The sequence below is a fragment of the Urocampus carinirostris genome, chromosome 17 (assembly GCF_059441175.1).
Source record: "Urocampus carinirostris isolate Australia breed hairy pipefish chromosome 17, RoL_Ucar_1.0, whole genome shotgun sequence".
In the NCBI taxonomy this organism is placed as follows: Eukaryota; Metazoa; Chordata; class Actinopteri; order Syngnathiformes; family Syngnathidae; genus Urocampus; species Urocampus carinirostris.
In genome coordinates, this window is record NC_142365.1 from 6,023,827 (window position 1) to 6,045,315 (window position 21,489).

Here is a 21,489-nt window from a genome sequence, read left to right on the forward strand (position 1 = left end):
AATGAGTGCTAAAAAGCAGAGGGAAGAAAACAAACTACGGAGACTCAAAGTGACCAAACCAGAAAGATATGACATCTTACTACTATGGAAGCCCGAATGACCATTCTTCAGAGCTAGCTTGTCCCGTAGTGCTTTTAGCCATAATGGCCACTTATCTTCCTCAGCTCACCAAGTTCTGTGATTCAGGCTTCTTTGACTGTTTCCTTCTCTATCCACTCACTTTAGCCACTTGGCTGCAGGTAATCGTTCGCAGATAATATCCTACAAGTTTCCATAGTGTTTCTTCTTCTACGATTTAGCTCCAATCTAAGCTACAACAACCTCTATTGGTAGATTAATATACACTCCCACTTTAAATTAAATTTTCAATTACATGGAAATATACCAGAATATATTCAATATCTTAACCTGGGATTAATAATGGTACTAGTTTACCCAAACATACATTAATAAATGCACTTGTTCTAGTGTCCCTTTTTTATGTCTTGTGCCCAGTAGCATAAGCTAATAAAGGCCACTCATTTATACCCTGCATTAGTACCAAGGTGCTATCATTCAAATGTTTGGAAACTACCAAGTAAAAAGCAAGGGTTTTTTTTCTCCTCCGACCGCTCTAAAGGCACTGAACCGAATTCTCACCTTTTGGGATTTTCTTTATCCCGAATAGTTAGCTTTCTTAATTTCACGCTTGCTTAGTGGCCAAATCCATATAGACGTGTCCGTCCGTGCGTTTTTTGTGGCGATTTGTCCTCATTTGAGTTGTGCAATCATGGCCGACTCATCATGAAAGCAAGTTACCTGAAAATGAAAGAAAAACACGATTTGTTATTTCTGACGGTGGCGGGCCGTGCATTTCCCACCTAAGTTTTCAGTAGTGCTGTGTCTGAATCAATCAGACCTTTAATAACAGGGTTGGGTAGGGTTACTTTAACTGGATTACTTTCAATTACTTTTGGATTAATCCAATACCAAATATGCTAATAAAAGACAGAAGAAACTAAATATGATCAAATTATGACTCACAACACGTGGTAAGCTTTCTCTGCTGGCTTTGATACCCGGCAAAACTAACATAAAATGCGACAGAAACAAAATTAAAATAAATGCAAACAGCTTGCCAACATCATTTTTTCCATTCCATGTATTCCGTTACTCCCCAAGCCTGCACAAAATTTTGTCATTTTATTCACATTTAGTTTCTTTTGTCTTTTATTAGCATATTTGGAATTGGAGTAATCCAAAAGTAATTGAAAAGTAATCCAGTTAAAGTAACCCTACCCAACCCTGCTTAATAACTATAAAACCTGAAGCTAAAGCTGTGACACAAACAAATAAGCATCAATAATAACATAGAATTGTGATATTATTTAGAAATACGGCTACATTTTACCTAAAATCCTATTCGTGCACAATATCTATCCTCATTTCTTTCCTCAAAAATATTTCCATTATTCTGTTTTACAGATTATGTGTGCGTTTCAGTCCCATCAAGATGTGCTTTTCAATCTCACGAGGCTAATCCTGTCGAGCTTGTCTTTTTCTACTTATGGCATCCATTTTTATTTTATTTAGAACTGAAAATGTCCTTCCAACAGAAGCAGTGGTTAGGGACCGTTTTCTTTTTTTTCATTTAGATACTTCCGTTACCACCCCTAGCGAATCATGGTTTGTGAAACTGGTGATCTTTCCCTCGGCCTCCTAGTAGTTGCTGGCTCACCAACTCGAAATCTACTGGCTAAACTACCAGCTCTATCGTCACTTATTTCATACCCCAGGGCCTGCAGAACTGATTGTGAAGGCCTCCGGGTAGATTACTGACCCTGGCAACAAGTAATGGCAGAAATGTGATAGGTTAAAGGCTTGGATGTGAAAGCACACATCTGAAAGAAGTGCAACCATGGGAAAAGCAGTAAAAGAAGATGATAGACGATTTGGAATATTTAACAAGAATTCATGGGCAAAAAATTGAACATCACATGATTCGCATACGTTTTAAACCAGCAGAGAAGGCCTTCGCGCACCTTAATACCCCACCACTGATTTCTAACATGTTATCATGCTTTGCGTTCCATTAAGTTGAAAAAATATGTAATTACGATTGCTGAATGATAAAAAAGATATCTCTTGGGAAATGTTCCCTCTAATTTTCCACAAGTCTGAGTGTTCACACAACGTCGGTGAGCAACGCTTGAAACAAAAGTGAGCAACAGCAATCCCAAGTGTGGCAACTAAGTCATTATCAAACATGTCCAAAACTTGACATCACGTTACATTTTGCTGAGTTTCCGGCAATGCGAAAAAAAAATGCACGATACACAACTGTATTTAATCACATTTTTGAGTGGAAGTACAATGATGGCAACAAGATTGACTTGTATAATTGGAAATTATTTGAATGCAACACAAACTTTTTCTTCTTTTTCCCTGTTTTTTCTTTTATTTTTTAATCCCTTTTCAAAAAATCTCATTGTGTTTATTTTTTCCAAGCTGTTACTTTTTTTCTTTTTGTTCTCTATTTAGTTTTTTTTTCCTTTGTCTATTTTTTTCTGGCTTTTTTCTGAATTATTCCTTTTTTCTCTTCCTTTTGTTTCTTTTTTTTCTCAGCTTTTCACTACTTTTTCATTTTGGTATTTTTTTCTTTTTTGTTCTATTCCCCCTTCTTTTAAGTCATGTTGTGCATAATTTTACATAATATTTGGTCATACAGGGATGAAAGCAGCAAAAACAACCTGAAGAGCCGTTCAGGACCCGAAAGAGCCGGTTCCTTTTAGTGAGCCGAGCCGAAGAAGCCGGTTCTCGAAAAACTCTAAAAACCCACACACGCAGTTTAGAGGGAACATTGCGCTGGATAGATTTTCTTGTGCGCTGAGAATGAGGGAACACTGCCCTTGGGTGATGTAGATAAGTGTGATCCGAGTGTTGAAGGTCAGGAAGACAAAAATCAATGTTTTTTGTTTTGTCGAACGTGTTTGCTCTCGTCACGCGTGTTGACATGACAAAAGGTTCTTGGATGAGTGCTGTCTCATTATTTATAAAAGGAAAGTGGGGGTGGGGGGAGCACCTCTACCACTCTAATGAGAACATTTTTCATATTATCATTCATCACCGTGCTTGGGCTGGAAATGACAGAGGAGCGGCGTGCATAATGAGCACTGATTAATTTAGGCCAAACAGGGGGGATGGAGCTTGGATAATTAGCATGGAAGCAGAGCATATCTTGCAGCTGATGTGCACCTGCACAAAAGCTTGAAGGAAATGTTTCCTCTCTCGGAGACGAGCGTCTGAATAGAAAGGATCAGGCATGTTGGGTTCGGGGAGCTCTCTTGTGGTGATTCGTGGTAGTTCCTGTCAAGCAAAGATGCAATTGAGATTGCTTTCTGAGCTAGAAGGTTCAGAAGAGATCTTGTTTTGTTTCTTTTTGGGGTAGAAAACAACCACTTTGGCTTCCCTAACAAAATAACGTTTTAAGTTGTTCCGAATAAATTCATTTGTACATTTTTTTGTTTAGGTGGGTTCGTTCTGTATTTTTTGTTTCGTACAACCAATATTTAAGATAAAAGAATATGTTTTTTTTTTAAATTGAAATGAAATGAAATAAAATGATCTGCATTTATATAGCGCTTTTCAAGTCAAGACTTCCCAAAGCGCTTTACATTGTGCTTCACATTTCCCAATAGCGGCCGTGCAGCCGTGTAAGGCGCTAACCTGCATATTGGGGGTATTAGGGGTTCAGTGTCTTACCCAAGGACACTTTGACATGTAACACGCAGGAGCCGGGATTCGAACTGCGATCTCTTGATCCCAAGACGAGCGCTCTACCTCCTGAGCCACTGCCGCCCCAGTTAAAAAATGTGTTGTTTTTTTTTAACAACCAAATTAATAAATGTATTTTACAACGCACATTTTGATACTTTTTTAAATATTATCTTTTATGTTAGGTGTGAGTTGTTTTTACTTTGTACTTTATTTTATTCTTTAATTGTTTAAAAATACCTTTTTTGTAAAACAAATAATTTTATTTATTTATGTATATATATTTTCAATAATTTCTTCTTGCAGTTGTTTTTTTTTTTTTAATTTTGACCCAATTTGTATTTTAGTTTTAATAAAATGACAACATTTGGGGTGTTATATTAGACAAAAATATATATTCTGTTTATTTTAAGAAAGCCAATGCTTATTTTATCTTTTTTTTGAACAACCAAAATGTGTTGTTTTATTTTTTTTATTTCTGTGGCCTCATGTTTTGGGTTGATTTTATTCCTTGACCCAATTTTGTATTTTCTTTTTTTCTTTTTTTTAAATAAATTGACAAACTTTGGGTTATTATTTCCAACAAAAATATATTCTGTTTGTTTTAAAATCAGCCATTTTTTTACGTTATTTCATCTTTTATTTTCTTTTTCTTTTTTTTAACAATTATTATTGAAACTTTTTTATAAACTTTTATGGTGGGGTTTTTTGGGTTGCTTTTATTCCTTGACCCAAATTCCAAATTAATTTGTATACATACTTTAATACTTTTTGAAAATTTTTTTTTAGTTCAAATCAAAAGAAATGCTGCTTTAAGACAGAAATGCATATTTTGGGGGCTGTTAAAATATAATGTGTCAATATCTGGGGGTTGGTTTGAACAACATGACCCACATTTTGAAGGGTTCTTTTTATTGACAAATTTACCAAAATTTTAAATGAAAATATTTCAGGATTTTTTTTAAAGTTGTTTCACCTTTAGTCTCAAGTATCTCATTTTTTTCTCTTTCATTTTGCAACAAATAATTCTCAGGATATAGTTATTTGAAATTATTAACATATATCCTTTTTGGCCGGTTGACTGTACAAAACAAGTATTGGCTTGGTCCAGTGTTTCTTCCCAACCCTTGGAAGAAGATTTTGTAAATTAATTAATGTCAAAGTATCGATCTGGTCCTCCTCAGTGGTGGAAAGTGTCCGAAAAAAAAAGAAATTCAACAATTTTCTCAACCGCATTAAGCTTTCTTATTCCACTTTCATTTCAAAAGAAACGGCTCGCCTCTTCTTTCCACTTCACACCGACCCTATTGAATGGATGCTCGAGATAATAAACAATAGAAATGTCAAAGTTCTTAGAGCCCTGGAGATACGGTATACATTATGTTTACGCACAAACTAGGAAGAGGAAGCGGATTTCTTCTTCAGGGTGGATACTAGGTGACCTCACAACGCCACACGCTGGCAGCGGCGAAAAGAAGCACTACAGTATTGTCCTGTAATCGGAAAAAGATGCACACAACACAAAATATAACTTACAGTAATGTTCCGATATTTTTCGACATCCCGAAAAAAATGTTCGTACCTACCGTTTTTCGTAAGTTAAATGGTCGTAAGTAGGGTAGCGTCTGTAGTCAACTTGGGAAAAGACGCCGCTCGGGTATACAAAGCACAAACACACACCATGGCGTTTGCAATCATTTATAATTTGGGGGAAGTGGGAACTGAGGCAGTGTATTTAATATATTTTGATTAACTTCACATTTATATACATTTAAATACCTGATTATATATTTTTATAATACATATGAACAGCAGAGCATGTGTAAGAATAGGGAGTGAGACAAGTGAGTGGTTCCCTGTGTTGACTGGTGTGAGACAGGGGTGTGTGATGTCACCATGGCTGTTTAATGTGTACATGGATGATGTGGTGAGAGAGGTGAATGCAAGAGTATTTGGCAGAGGTGTAGAGATGATGGACAACAGTGGAACAGTGTGGCAGGTAAGTCAGTTGTTGTTTGCAGATGACAGCGCTTGTGGCTGATTCTGAGGAAACATTGAGAAGGTTGGTAACGGAGTTTGGAAGAGTGTGTGATGGGCGTAAGTTATGTGTCAATGTTGGGAAGAGTAAGGTGATGAAGTGTTCACGTGATGGAGTGGACATGACGTTAGAAATCAGGTTGCATGGACAGATGCAGGAAGAAGTTGAAAGCTTTAGGTACTTGGGTTGTAATGTGGCTGCAGTTGGTGGAATGGAGTGCGAGGTATTGCACAGAGTGAATCAAGGAAGCAAGGTTTTGGGTGCTCTGAGGAGAGTGATGAACAACAAGAGTATGAGTATGGATTTTAAGAGGGGACTGTATGAGAGTGTGATTGTGCCGACTGTGTTGTATGGTGCCGACACTTGGAGCCTGAACGCAGATTTAAGAAGGAAAATTAATGTTTTTGAGATGAAGTGTTTGAGGACTATGTTAGGAGTGACAAGATTGGATGGATTGAGAAATAGATAGATAGATAATACATTTCTTTGAGACTCTGGCAGGACCAATTAAACCCTGGCGGCCCAACAGGCATATCCTATGCATGCGAGACAATGGAAATGACAGCGGTTCTCTACTCTCTGCAGACTGAACCTGGGTAAAAACGACCTCCTGGCTTTCTATGACGGCGATGACCTTTCAGCCAACATTTTGGGCCAGTACAGCGGCAAACGTCCTCACTTCAAGCTTTTCACATCCATGGCGGACGTCACCATCCAATTCCAGTCCGACCCCGCCACCAACATCTACGGCTACAACAACGGCTTCGTGGTGCACTTTTTCGGTGAGGCCGGAAACAAAAAGATCCTTTGGCGTGGTTTGTTCGGTTCATGGCAGGTGCACAGCGCCCGATAACACGAAAACAAGAACGCAATCATGGGCTACAGCTAATTGTGGCTTTTTTTTTTTTTTTTTTTTTTGCCCGGTTCCTTTGTGTTGTTGTTTTGCATCAACCGGTGCCAAGCCGCCTGCTGCGTTCCTTCCGGCAAACGTCTCGAGCATTTTGTTTGCATTTGTGTCCCAAAACACTCTTGTTTTGTATCACCTGCTGTTGTGTGATTATTTCTTCTCATCCTTAAAAACAACGCCATTATCTCCCTTGACAAAGAATTGACAATGAGAATTGTTTTGCTGCATGTATGATCCCTTTTTTGAAGATTGGAAGAAAAGAGGTCTAAGTTGGAAAGCAATATAACAAAAATATGTAAAAACAATCTAATATTTTCAGTCTGTTTTTTCAAAATGTTGGTGAAAAGTTGCTATTTCAATCCTAAATTCATCCATTATCTGCACCGCTTATCCTCAGTAGGGTCGCTGGGGTGCTGGAGCCCATTCCAGCTATCTTCGGGCAGTGGGCAGGGGACACCCTGAACTGGTTGCCAGCCAGTCGCAGGGCACACTGGGGCAGACCATTCGCTCACTCATTACACCTATGGACAATTTGGATCGGCCAATCAACATGACATGCATGTTTTTGGAATGAGGGAAGAAACCCACGCAAGCACGGGGAGAACATGCAAACTCCATAAAGGAGGTTCGATCTCATGACCTCAGAACTGTGCCGCACACGCACTAACCACTGCTCCTCCGTGCTGCCTAATACATGCTTATTTATTTTATTAATATTATTTACTATCAATGCATGTATTGTGTATCAATTCTCTTTTATTCACATTGACTATTGATTATTAATTGATTTTCTGATTTTTTTTTTATAACTAGAAAAGAAAATCCATACTGGAATCGTATTCTCTTTCTTTCTTTCGCTCTAATAATAATTAATTCAATAATCCCTTAAAATATACATACATTATTCTGGTATTAATGATTTAATTGTGGTTTTATACAACTCTTTGTACAGGGCTTCAAATTAAATCCATCATTCTATAAAATATTTATTATTTCATAATTTTGGCCCAAGTTGATTTACTACGGCTTTATTAATGACCAGCTTTAAAAAAACAAGGGGAGCCAATGATAATGTATCCATTAAAACGTATTTATTCTGTTTGATCAGAATATTCAGTAATTCTCTGATTTGTAAAATAAAACAAAAAAATAATAAAAAACGTTGATATTTACCTTTTTAATGTTCTAATAAATGGAGGGAAAAACATTTTAAGATAAAACTAAGTATATGATATGGCAGGTTAATTTTCTCAGTTTAAGAATTAATTCATACCAACATTAAAAACAAAAGATAAAATAGGATAGTTGTTTTACTTATTTTAGAAGTTTAACATACATAATAAGTAGTTGTAAAAGTAGTTAAAATTATCTTAATTATCTACCAATGAACCTAGATTTTTTTTTTATTCTATTTATTTTCAATACTTACTTTCTATTGGCCGGTCCACATTGTCCCTAGGTGTGAATGAGCGAATGAGTTGTCTGTCCCCGTGTGCCCTGCGATTGGCTGGCAACCAGTTCAGGGTGTCCCCTGCCCACTGCCCGGAGATGGCTGGGATGGGCTCCAGCCCCCCCGCGACCCTGATGAGGATAAGCGGTACGGCTGATGAGATAAGACTTTCTACAACAGTGTCCTCGACAGTATATCACAATTTAATAAAACACAGGATATGGTTCATGAATTCTTCTTTCTCCATAACAGTAATTTATTTTATAATTTATCAATGCTTTAAAGATGTACCGGTAAATGTTTTTATATAGTTCTTTGTACTGGAACATTGTGTGCAAGTAGGCGCCTCAAATAATATCTATCATTATACGTGTTTTAATTATTACGTATTTATAGCCCAAGTTGATTTACTCTACCTGTATTAATCACCAAATTCAATGACAAAAGCCAAGAGAGACAATTATACATCCATTCAAACATATTTCATCTGTTTGATCATAATATTCAATAATGCTGTGACGATGTAAAAAAACTTTCCGATTTTCCAGAAGTGGCACGAAACGACACATGCCCCGAGTTGCCGGAGATCGCCAATGGCTGGAAGAGCACCTCCCACCCGGACCTCATCCATGGAACCGTGGTCACGTACCAGTGCTACCCGGGATATGAGATGGCGGGGTCGGAAATCCTCATGTGCCAGTGGGACATGAGTTGGAGCGGGGACGTGCCCAGATGTCAGGAAGGTGAGAAAAACCTGCTAACCAATTTCACTGTTAGGGCCCCAACTGGGGTTTGAACTGGGCACATGTGAAATGAAATGAAATGATCTGCATTTCTATAGCGCTTTTCAAGTCAAGATATACCAAAGCGCTTTACAATGTGCTTCACATTTCCCAATAGCGGCCGTGCAGCCATGTAAGGCGCTAACCTGCTTATTGGGGGTATTAGGGGTTCAGTGTCTTACCCAAGGACACTTCCACATGTAACAAGTAGGAGCCGGGATTCGAACTGCGATTTCTCGATCCCAAAACGAGCGCACTACCTCCTGAGCCACTGCTGCCCCATGTGTGTCTAATCACCACACACCTGTTCTAGATTTCCCCAAACCCTTCAATAGGACATTTTGAATGTCACGCATAGTCGGGTCATTTTAATTTCCACTGCCACACCAGGTTTATGTTTGTATCTGGTTTCTCTGTTACTTTGCTCATTGCATTTTCCGTTTCCGTTTCCAGTTTTGGTTTTGTTTTTTGACTTGGACTTTTGTTATTAAATACCCTGCCTCAGTTCCCACTTCCCCCAAATGGGTCCAGCACTCCTGAAAACCTTAACAGAATGACCCAACAACCAAAGGAACCAGGAAGAGGCCTCAGAATACATGTCCCAGTGGCGGCTTTTTGTTCCTGTCTCTACGGCAGGGAGAAGGTCCCTCAGTTGGCCCTGGTTTCCTGACCCGGCGGTGTGAAGATAGCCCTTGACGGTGCCCTGGTTCCCTTTCCTGGCAGCAAGGAGACTTTTAGCCATCCCGTTGTTGTTGTTACAACCTTTACAAAAAAAAGGTTTTTTTTTTAAAAAATCCCTCCAACCATCAGAGGGCCCCCACCCAATTTGAACTGGGCACAGGTGTAGCCAATCACCACATACCTGTGTCCGATTATCCTGAATCATATATAAGGACATTTTGAATGTCACACATAGTCTGGTCATTTTCATTTCCACCGCCACACAAGGTTTGTGTTTGTATCTGGTTTCTCTGTTACTTTTCTCATTGCATTTTCCGTTCCCATTTCCAGTTTCGTTTCTGAATTGGATTTTTTTCAGGTTTTGTTTTGTTGGGACATTCTTTTGTTTTATTAACTCATGGTTAAGCCTCGGCCGAGTCATACCTAAGACTTAAACATTGGTACCCGTTGCCTCCCTGCTTGGCGTTCAGCATTAAGGGTTGGAATTGGGGGGTTTAGTCACCTAATGACTCCCAACACCTAAGTTGGGTTGAGCGAGGGGGCTGGGAATCCCCTCCTCTGAATCAATCTCCCAAAAAGAGTCAGAAATGACTCCAGCCACCTCCCACTAGGGGGATATGGCTCATGTTTGTTTGTCACTTTATACCTCCTTTTGTTAATACATGGAGTCCCAATTTTTTGAGTAGTCCTACCTCACTACTTGTTTCTCCCACATAAACTCACATTCACCTCCAAAAATTGCCGCTTCTCATGTGTTCTAGTGGTGACGTGTCAAGACCCCGGAAACGTCGAACACAGCCGGCGAGTCAACACGGGCACCCGCTTTGCTGTCGGTTCCTCTGTGCAGTTTTTCTGCCATAAAGGTTACGTTCTGTCAGGCAGCAGCCTCCTTACCTGCTACAATCGAGACTCAGCCAAGCCCAAGTGGAGTGACCGGCTGCCAAAGTGTCTTCGTGAGTCTTACGCTCAATTCTATATTATTTTTGGGGGTGAATATTTCAAATCAGAATGTGAACAGGTTTTAAAATGCCAGTTAAAAAACAAAACATGATAAATATTCTTTGGGTTCTTCTCATAAGCTTTGTTTTCATCTGAGGGTTGGTAAAGCTGTGGGTGAGGGACAATGTTCCCTCTAATTTTCCAGGGTAAGACGATAAAGACTTAAGCAAGAGATGGTGTTAGCGAGTAGAACATTTTAAAATTCTGGACCGCACCTTTTAGATTTTGGATATGTATTTTAGTATTTTGCTATTTTGAAGCCGTTTTAAGGGGTCAGCTTATATGTGATGTAGGCTTATACGCGAGTATTTATGGTAATTAGCATGTATTGCTGCCCACCATAAACACTCTCTTCCATTATCCAAACTTGAGAAAAATTACTCACAACCAGTGTTCCCTCTAAGCTGCGCGCGTGCGCAATTGCGCACTGCTCGCTCATTCTCAGCGCACAAAAAAATCTAGCCAGCGCACAAAAATAAGGCCTCAAAATTACTTATTAAGAAGCGACTTAAGTCAAAGTTACAGTGCATGAAGGTAAAAATGCACGGGTTCCCCCTGACGTTGTGTCCTAAATGCGGTATTTTGAAGTCGAACATTGTTGAGTAAAGTTAGTAGAGTATGTCGAGAACCGGCTTCTTCGGCTCGGCTCACTAAAAGGAACCGGCTCTTTCAGGTCCTAAACAGCTCTACAGGTTGTTTTTGCTTCTTTAATCCCAACATGACCAAATATGAGGTAAAATTATGCACAAAATGACTTAAAGGAAGGGGGGAATAGAACATAAAAAGAAAAAAATACCAAAATGTCGTGAAAAGCTGAGAAAAAAAAGAAACAAAAGGAAGAGAAAAAGGAAAGAAAGAAATGTAGGAAAAAAGTAAATAGAGAACAAAAAGAAAAAAGTAACAGCTCGGAAAAAATAAACACAATGAGATTTTTTTTAAAGGAATTTTTAAAAAAGTAGAAAAAAAAACACGGAAAAAGGAAGAAAAAGTTTGTGTTGCATTCAAATAATTTCCAATTATATCAAGTGAATAGTGTTGCCAACATTGTACTTCCACTCAAAAATGTCATTAAGTACAGTTCTGTATCTTACAACCGACAAAATAAGCCCCCAAAAATAGTAATATTATGCGACAAAATATATCAGGAAATAAAAAGAAATGGATATCTTGTGAAAGAATTGTAAGAACAAACGACGTTGGCAATAGTACATGAGTCAATTCATTCAAAAGAGAAAAATCATTTTGTATTGCCGGAAACTCAGCAAAATGTTACTTGATGTCAAGTTTTGGACATGTTTGATAATTAAATATCTTGCCACACTTGGGATTACTGTTGCTCACTGTTGTTTCAAGCGTTGCTCACCGACTTTGTGTGAACGCTCAGACCCGTGGAAAATAAGAGGGAACATTGCTCACAACCAACTAAAGTTGTACTTGATTTTTCATCCTTAGCCGAAAAGTACGAGCCGTGCCGTAACCCCGGAGTCCCGCCCACCAGGACGCAAACTTCCGAGAAGGCTTTCTACCAAGCGGGCGAGATGCTGACCTTCTCTTGCCAGCCGGGCTACGAGCTGCAAGGCGAGGCTAGCATCTTCTGTATGCCCGGGCACCCGTCTCAGTGGAACGGCACGCCGCCCGCTTGTCGAGGTAACGAGCGCAATTTCGCGCCCCATTGATTTCTTTGCCGCGGATAAAAAAAAACAAGATTTGGTTTAGTTTTCGAGTTCGGCGCTTCCTTTGTGTGCAGCACATGCTCACTGATTGTCTCTCCGCAGCTCCCACAAGTCGATACGTGAACGAACACAAACTGGACGGTGAGTTCTGCTTTAAAAAATACTATTTCCAGGGTTCGTACGGGTGCTTCAAATCCGTGAAAATGATTGGATCTTAATGTTGTGTTTTTAAAGATTGAAAAATGCTTGAATTTTGGGTGAAGTACCGTATTTTCCGCACTATAAGGCGCACCGGGTTATAGGGAGCACCCCCAAAGGATAGTTTTTGGTCCTATATTTTCCATACATAAGGCGCACCGGATTATAGGGCACTACAATGGGAACGTCGACAAAACAGTCGGATAGTTCGGTCAAACTTATTACCGCCTTAACATTCCAAAAGCTTGCAAAGAAGCAAATACGTGTCTCAGACGTGTACGGAAACAGTGTGTGTACGATGTCACCAATTACTCAAATGCATCGTTCCAAATATCATTCGGAAGGTTAAAGTCTTGGGATTCAAGAAATGCCAAACATTTCTTAGTTTCCATTTTATTTTGCCAGCAAAGTAAGAATTTTATTGTGCAGGGAAACGGGGTTCTTTACTGTGCATATGACAATAAACACTTTGAATTGAATTGAGTTTAAAAATAGACTCATCACAGAAACATCAAGATCGTTCTAAAGCAAGATACCGGGAAAATATAAAGCCGCATAGCTCACCTAAGTTCTCTTGCAGCCTTCACGTTCATTAATGATACGTAACCATGGTCTTCTTACAACCGTGTAGTGAATCCAGGAGAGTAAAATATTTACAAATACATAATAGTGAAACGTGTTTTCTCTATGCCGTAGTGCAACCCAACGTGTGATTCACATTCATCTTTTTCGGCCAATCGCAGGCTTTGTTTCGCCCCTTCAGCCTATGCGAGCCTGTAAATCAGACCTGGGCACTCCGGTCCCGGAGGGCCGCGTGTTCTGCATGATTTTTGAGGTTTCTCTGATCCAATACAGGTGATTCCAATCACCAGTATCGTTAACGAGCACTTGCTAGCTTGCTAACGAGGTTATAATTTGTATCACCTGAGTTAAAGAAGAGCAAACTTCAAAATCTGGCAGGACGTGCGGCCCTCCAGGACCGGAGTGCCCAGGTCTGCTGTAAATGATGAAAAGGATCCGCCCCCTTTACCTCCGAATAACTTTAGCCAATAGTGACTGGTTCAAATGATGATTGACACATTGGTTAGGAAATGAAACGCCGGTATATCAATCCCAGCATACACCGCGGACGACTTAGCCTTCGGGGGAAAATCTAGTCGGCGGCTGCAAGTAAGTTGGAAAACTTAATGTTGATCCATAATTAAGGCGCACTGTATTATAAGGCGCATGGTCAGCTTTTGAAAAAAATAAAGGCTTTTAGGTGCGCCTTATAGTGCAGAAAATACGGTACCTGTAAAAGCTTGAAATGGTTATGTTTGTCAAAAGTCTGCTTAGAAATAATGCCAACACTGCTCTCTGGTGGTTGTGGTTTGCCATTGCATTTCTTTTGTTGTGATCACAGCAGCTGGTATTAGTTTGTCTGGTATTTTCCCATGAAGCATCATTGTCAAGAGGACTATGAAATTTGTAATAGTGCAAGGATTACGTACAGACTATGGGCCATGCAAAAAATTGCATTTTCCCAGTGGTAATGGGAAGAACTTCCTGCAACTGAAAATATAAGCTATATATTACTTAGATTTTTTCCCAACACCTATAGAGGGAGAAAGTTGTCTCAAAAACAAATACATTTGTAATTTACCCAAAATTAAAAATCATCAGTGTTCATTTAACCTCTGAAAAGTGAGGCTCCCAACAGAGATCTACAGTATGGCTCCCCAAAATTTAGTGTTATCCAGGTTGAAATTGTAAATCGGTGACAAATATATAATATAAATCTATATATTCATTCAGTTTTAATCATCAAATTATTCATTTTCTGCATCAAATTATTGTTGGTAATATACCGATTAAAGGGATAACCACAAACCTGTCTTTTTTTTATTTTCTCCTTTTATACTTCCTTTTTTTCTTAACGTCTTTATACAACATACTTCGTAATATCAATCATCAAAGTAAGTGAGCCGACTCTCTTTAATGAGTCGTGCCAAAAAAGACGGACTTCCTTTCACTACACAACTCGAACGCGTTTGACTTGATTGATTTGCCGTTTGGTGATAGTCGGTGTATACCGGATGGTACCCGTAATTGACAAATTTTCGTTTTTCCGTACGGATTTTCTTGTATGTCGTACACGTCTTAAAATGCATAATAAATGTACTTTGTACGGCAAAGACATACAGGTTGACAGGTATGAATTTCTCCGCCATTTTTTGGTGCCAAAATTATTGCCGTTGTTATCACTTTCTGCATTATGTTTCGACTTATTACTGACACTGAAGAAATGACCAATTTTGTGTTGATTTTCACCTAATACTAACTGTATCAGAGGCATACTTAACCTTCGCTCGACGACAAGCACCACAACAATGACGTCATCTCGAAGCAACGAGATCTCGTTGGCCGAGATCGGCATGCAGACGAAAACTCAAACCGCGAGACCAAAACAACAAAGGCGGATCTGCCTGACGAAAAGTTTGGAGTGCGGTAAATCTTTGTTTAAAAAAAAGGAATCGGCTAGTAATGACAATTTGGGGGCAAAAAAGTAGCGTCCCGGGGACGCACGTTGATTTGAGACTATGCGTCCCCAGCAAAAATGATGCGTCTAGGACAGGGGTGTCAAACTCATTTGAACTCAGGGGCCACACGATAGAACAAACATTCTGTCGGGGGCAGGACTAGTAGATTCAAAAGAAAAGAAAAAAGAGGGATAAAGAAAAAGAGAGAGCGTGAGAAACAAAAGATAAAAAGTCATGAGAGAGAGAGAAAGAGAGAATGGGTGAAAAGGGGTGGAAGAGAGAGAGAGAGAGAGAGAGAGAGTGGGAGAAAAGGGGTGAAAGAGAGTGAGAGAGAGTGGGAGAAAAGGGGCGGGAGAAAGAGGGACAGAGAGAGAGAGAGAGAGAGTGGGAGAAAAAAGGAGTGGAAGAGAGAGTGGGAGAAAAGGGGTGAAAGAGAGTGAGAGAGAGTGGGAGAAAAGGGGCGGAAGAAAGAGGGACAGAGAGAGAGAGAGAGAGAGTGGGAGAAAAAAGGGGTAGAAGAGAGAGTGGGAGAAAAGGGGTGAAAGAGAGAGAGAGAGAGAGAGAGTGGGAGAAAAGGGGTGTAAGAGAGAGAGAGTGGGAGAAAAGGGGTGGAAGAAAGAGGGACAGAGAGAGAGAGAATGGGAGAAAAAAGGGGTGGAAGAGAGAGAGAGAGAGTGGGAGAAAAGGTGTGGAAGAGAGAGAGAGAGGGAAAAAAGGGGTGGAAGAGAGAGAGAGAGAGAGAGAGTGGGAGAAAAGGGGTGGAACAGAGAGAGAGAGTGGGAGAAAAGGGGTGGAAGAGAGAGAGAGAGAGTGGGAGAAAAGGGGTGGAAGAAAGAGGGACAGAGAGAGAGAGAGTGGGAGAAAAAGGGGGTGGAAGAGAGAGAGAGAGAGTGGGAGAAAAAGGGTGGAAGAGAGAGAGAGAGGGAGAAAGGGGGTGGAAGAGAGAGAGAGAGAGAAAAAGGGTGGAAGAGAGAGGGACAGAGAGAGAGAGTGGGAGAAAAGGGGTGGAGGAGAGAGAGAGAGAGAGAGAGAGTGGGAGAAAAGGGGTGGAAGAGAGAGAGACGGAGAGAGAGAGAGAGAGAGAGAGAGAGAGAGAGAGAGAGAGAGACAGAGAAATACAAGTACAGCGTCTTTGTTCGAGGCACCTGGCTTTGGCAACATCAAGTGGACATATTCCAACCTGCAACTCGTTTTCCTCTTGCGCTTCTCTGAGTGTTGTCCCGCGGGCCGGATTCAATCCCTTAGCGGGCCTGATCTGGCCCGCGGGCCGCCTCTTTGACACCTGTGGTCTAGGACGAAGGGACGCGGGCAAACAAGAACACTGAATCATACGTCTTTAGAAATGCACACGCAAGATTCCACAATACACTATGTTTGTGGCTCTGCAAAATACTTGATTCACTCCTGTTTTTATCTTTTAATGGTACTGGAAACATAATTTAAAAATTGGTTTCAAAGGTCCTTAAAAGGTGCTTGAATTCGGTGATGAAAAAGGTGCAGGAGCCCTGTGTTTTGGTATTTAACAGTATTAATGTTATGTGGGTTGCGTGTGTTTTGACCCCACAGCTGTCAATACAAACAATGGCGTCGAGGGAAGCAATATAACCCTGGCTGTCTTTATTCCCGTGGCCATTATCCTGGTATTTGCGCTCGGGATTTATGTTTGTGCTACGAGGTGAGTGATGTGATGCATGACCTTTGCACAAATTGCACAATACATATTATGTCCCCCTGTTGTTTCAGGCTCCAAGGGAAGTCCATCAGCATGGCAACATCATCGCCCCCCTACAACAACATGGCGGAGGAGCCCTCTTTCGACAATTCCGTTTATGAGAGAGGAGTAAGTAGAGATGTGATGAACATGAGAGCTGTGGACTCCGAAAACACAAGCGTCCTTTCCTGAATCTTCCTCACCCCGTCTGCATGACTGGCCATCCTGTTGCCATTTCATCTTTCACCGCTAGAGGGCGCCCGCAGTTCGTCTTTTCCATCCAAGGGATGCAAATGGAGAACAATAAGCTTGTCTGTATTGTAATATCAGATCAAAATATTTATTTTTATAGCATTTTTTTAGAGATGGAAATGCAACTAAAAGTGCTGTACACAAAAACTTAATGTACAATGATGAAAAATATATATTATATATTCTATTTAATAACTGTCTGGAAATTTGACATACAATATTTGTTCTAAATAGCTTAATAATGAAGGCAATGAATATATAATTATAGCAAATGTATTCCCTCAATTGTCTGTTTTTTTTATCACAAATGATAATACCAAAAATAGTTACACAAAAATGATTTTTATAAAGTCAATATTAAATTTAGTTAAACTGCCAAACAAAATGGACATTTTTTTTATTATTCTATAAATATTATGAAATGAAATGAAATGATCTGTATTTATAAAGTGCTTTTCAAGTCAATGAAGACTTCCTAAAGCACTTTCCAATGTGCTTCACACTAATGCCCCCAACAACCTTCTTATTGGGGGCATTAGGGATTCAGTGTCTTGCCCAAGGACACTTCGACATATAACACGGAGCAGCTGGGAATCGAACCTGCGATCTCTTGATCCCCAGACAATTATATATCATACTATATAAATTATATGTTACATTGTATAAATTATTAATATCCAAACAATGTAAAAAATATAAATTCATTTATATTAATAAGAAATACATGCCCTACATGTTCCCTTAACCACCTCGGTCGAAAGAGTTCCACTTCCTGTGGTGTATCTAGGGCAAGTACAGCCTGGTTGCGCCCATCCCTCTCCAGGCTGGTTTTCGGGATTGGGGTTTGCTTCCCCACATGAAACGGATAGTTTCCATGATTAGCCGTAGCAGAAAAAAACTCCTGATCTGACTCAAATACAGCACCTCCATCATCTGGTCGCTGTTGTTGTCGGTGTAAGGCGTCCTTCCGCTCTTCAGAGATGTTTTTGTTTTTTTAATAGAAAATGTTTTCCAAAAAACTGTACTTGAAGATACATATTTTGAATAGTCTTAATAAGCTAACATTTTTGAAATTTCCAACTGTATTTCCTTTTTAACTACACAAGATTAAAAAAAAATATGTGTTTTATCATTTATGTTGTCATGATTCTACATTTACTAAATGTATTCACCAGTAATAAAAACATATTTAGAAGTATATTTTGCCCCTTAGTATTTTCCAATAAGGCGTTTTGCTAATTTGGTTGGATTAAACGTTTTAAACTTTTGTTGAATAATGCAGTGGTTCCAAAATAGTGGGACCGGACTCCTGGGGAGCACGAGGCTCTGCTGAGAGGGTCCCGTTCGACATCGGAAACATTTTCATTTTTCTTTCCTAAAATAAAGTGCATTGCACCTCCACTACATTAGAGGGCAGCAGAGTTCTCATTGGCAGTGTTTGAGCTCGATGGTAATTAATCCACGCTTTGCATAGGCGAGAGAATGATTATGCAGTACAGACACAAAAAGTTGCAAACCCTCCAGTGACCCCATGATATTAACAAAAATGAGAAGACAGGCAGAGAGTATAGGTAAAGAGAAAAGTGTGAAAGTCTCCCAAGAGCAAAGAAGAAGAATTTTAAGGAAGCATATATGTTAATCGGCATCACTGATGTTGGACGAGGAAATAACTATGTGCTTGCTATGTTTGAAAAAGTTGGCAGCGGACAGCATACATTAAGCACTCAATTAAGGACAAATAACTCTGATAAGACGATTGAGTTTTGGGGGGGAAGCGAGAGGTTTTCTTCTTTTGGGGGGGGGGGGCGTGACGTAAAATCATTGAGAAGCACTCCAAAAATGTAACCAATTTTACAATGGAGCATCACAGAGCTAGAAAAAACACTTGAACAGTTATCCACAAATACCTGTAATCAATGTTCCCTGTAATTTTCCTTACGGGTCTGAGCGTTCACACAAAGTCGGTGAGCAACGCTTGAAACAACAGTGAGCAACCGTAATCCCAAGTGTGGCAACTAATCCATTATCAAACATGTCCAAAACTTAACATCAAGTTACATTTTGCTGAGTTTCCAGCAATACAAAATTATTTTTGTCTTTTGAATGAATTGACTCATGTACTATTGCAAAGGTTGTACAGCCTACAAACATCGTTTGTTCTTATAATTCTTTCACAAGATATCCATTTCTTTTTATTTCCTGACATATTTTGTCGCATAATATTACCATTTTGGGGGGATTATTTAGTCGGTTGTAAGATACAGAACTGTACTTAATCACATTTTTTAGTGGAAGTACAATGTTGGCAACAAGATTCACTTGATATAATTAGAAATTATTTGAATGCAACACAAACTTTATTTTCTTTTTTCCGTGTTTTTTACTACTTTTTTTAAATTCCTTTAAAAAAAAATCTCATTGTGTTTATTTTTTCCGAGCTGTTACTTTTTTCTTTTGGTTTTCTATTTCCCTTTTCCCTACATTTCTTTCTTTTATTTTTTTTCTGGCTTTTTTCTAAATTTTTCCTTCTTTTTTTCTCTTCCTTTTGTTTCTTTTTTTCTCAGCTTTTCACTACTGTTTCATTTTGGTATTTTTTTTCTTTTTTGTTCTATTCCCCCTTCCTTTAAGTCATTTTGTGCATAATTTTACATAATATTCCGTCATGTTGGGATGAAGGAAGCAAAAACAACCTGAAGAGCCGTTTAGGACCCGAAAGAGCCGGTTCCTTTTAGTGAGCCGAGCCGAAGAAGCCGGTTCTCGACAAACTCTACTGACTTTGCTTTTCAACTTCGCTCGACATTGACTTCAAAATACCGCATTTAGGACACTACGTCAGGGGAACCCGTGTATTTTTACTTTCATGCACTGTAACTTTGACTTAAGTCGCTACTTAATAAGTAATTTTGATCCCTCATTTTTGTGCGCTGGCTAGATTTTCTTGTGTGCCGAGAATGTGCGAGCAGTGCGCAATTGCGCACGCGCGCAGCTTAGAGGGAACACTGCCTGTAATTAGGAAAAAAAAAATCAAGAAATCCATGAAAACTCCAAAAACTATACTGACGCAGTATTTTCTTCACCTCAGTATTGGACAAACCCTACAGATTTGTTCTTGCTTTCATTTCCATTCAACATCATTCTTACCAAGCCACTCCATTTGTCTCTGTGACATTATCATGGCATCATAGTGTTATTGACCGAAGAGAACTTCTCCAACCCTATCCTGTTCTCCTCCAGCACTGGCAGGCACATTCTCGATACTAGAAGGTGCTTTCCCTTTGGCGGTGACACCTCACCAAAAGCATTGAAGTGAGATCGCCGCCCATCGCCGAAGCCACGTCTTGTTCACCTTCACCTGAGTCGCCAGACCTTCGTTCGACTCGACTACCTCTTCCACGTTTTTGTAACATTGTCCATAAACATTTTAACCACATGTTAGGTTTTAACTTTAGTAGAAATAGGGAGAGAAGACATTAATGTATTTTGAACTTGCAAGGAGAACAGGAGAGGAGCCTTTGGATAAGAGAATCGCATCAAGCCCTTCTCTGAGCCTCCTCTTTTTATTATATTTTCACGGTTACAAAAACGATTAGCCAGGAGGGGTGTGGGTATCAAAGAACAGCAACATGCTTGGCCGATAGTCACAATGATGTAAAAGTCAAAACCATGAACAGTGGATAATCAGTATAAATAAGGAACAAGGAAGTGACCTTTTTTCTTATTTTGAGCCCAATCTTTTTCTTTTTTTGGTGTACCCGCAGCAGCAAGATGGAGGATAATTATGTCAGTTCCCTTTGGGCTAGGCTCGTATTATTTAAGATAATTTCTGGACCTAAAAGTATTTAAGGAAATGCCAAATCATATGATAGTTTATGTGTTTTGCTTACTTCATAAATATTTTTTTTTCTTTCATTAAAATCAATGAACCAGGCCGATGGAAGTAACACACACAATTTATTAACACAGAGAATTAATGATAGTACGCTGGAGATTATGGGACTTTCCCTTGTACTTTTGGACTACTCCAATACCAAATATGCTAATAAAAGACAAAAGAAACTAAATATGAATACAATTATGACTCACAACACGTGGTAAGCTTTCTTCCCTGGCTTTGATCTCTTTGATCTCCGGCAAAACTAACATAAAATGCGACAGAAACAAAATGAAAATAAATCCAAACAGCTTGCCAACATCATTTTTGCCGTTCCATGTATTCCGTTACTCCCCAAGCCTGCACCAAATTTAGTCATTTTATTCATATTTAGTTTTGTTTGTCTTTTATTAGCATATTTGGTATTGGAGTAATCCAAAAGTAATTGAAAGTAATCAAGTTAAATTAACCCTACTCAACCCTGCGGATCAGGAACGCTTGACCAGGTCAAGCCCTTTTGGGCGGGGTCATAAACATCTGAGACCACCAGAATTCGCATGACAAAGATTGAAGTTGCTAAACTTGACAGAAAGCCAAAGAAGTGAGAAATTTGCTTAATGTTCAGTACTTGAGAATATCCCTTCACCGACATAAT

At 39.4% G+C, this 21,489-nt stretch overlaps 1 protein-coding gene across 2 annotated transcripts in view; it reads left to right on the plus strand.

Moving 5' to 3' along the window:
* LOC148349019 (seizure protein 6 homolog) overlaps nucleotides 1-20,861 on the plus strand; it is a 169,975-nt gene extending 149,114 nt beyond the window's left edge. Inside the window, exons 10-17 of one of the 2 annotated variants that reach the window (XM_088320942.1) lie at nucleotides 6,377-6,573; nucleotides 8,697-8,891; nucleotides 10,373-10,564; nucleotides 12,063-12,257; nucleotides 12,386-12,424; nucleotides 16,567-16,675; nucleotides 16,744-16,840; nucleotides 20,198-20,861. In XM_088320942.1, the coding sequence (XP_088177068.1) occupies nucleotides 6,377-6,573; nucleotides 8,697-8,891; nucleotides 10,373-10,564; nucleotides 12,063-12,257; nucleotides 12,386-12,424; nucleotides 16,567-16,675; nucleotides 16,744-16,840; nucleotides 20,198-20,224 (1,051 nt within the window). In that variant the 3' untranslated portion in view covers nucleotides 20,225-20,861. Of the gene's footprint in view, nucleotides 1-6,376; nucleotides 6,574-8,696; nucleotides 8,892-10,372; nucleotides 10,565-12,062; nucleotides 12,258-12,385; nucleotides 12,425-16,566; nucleotides 16,676-16,743; nucleotides 17,025-20,197 lie in introns of those variants that run through there. The other variant, XM_088320941.1, reaches the window with a different exon arrangement.
* The last annotated feature ends 628 nt before the right edge of the window (nucleotides 20,862-21,489 follow it).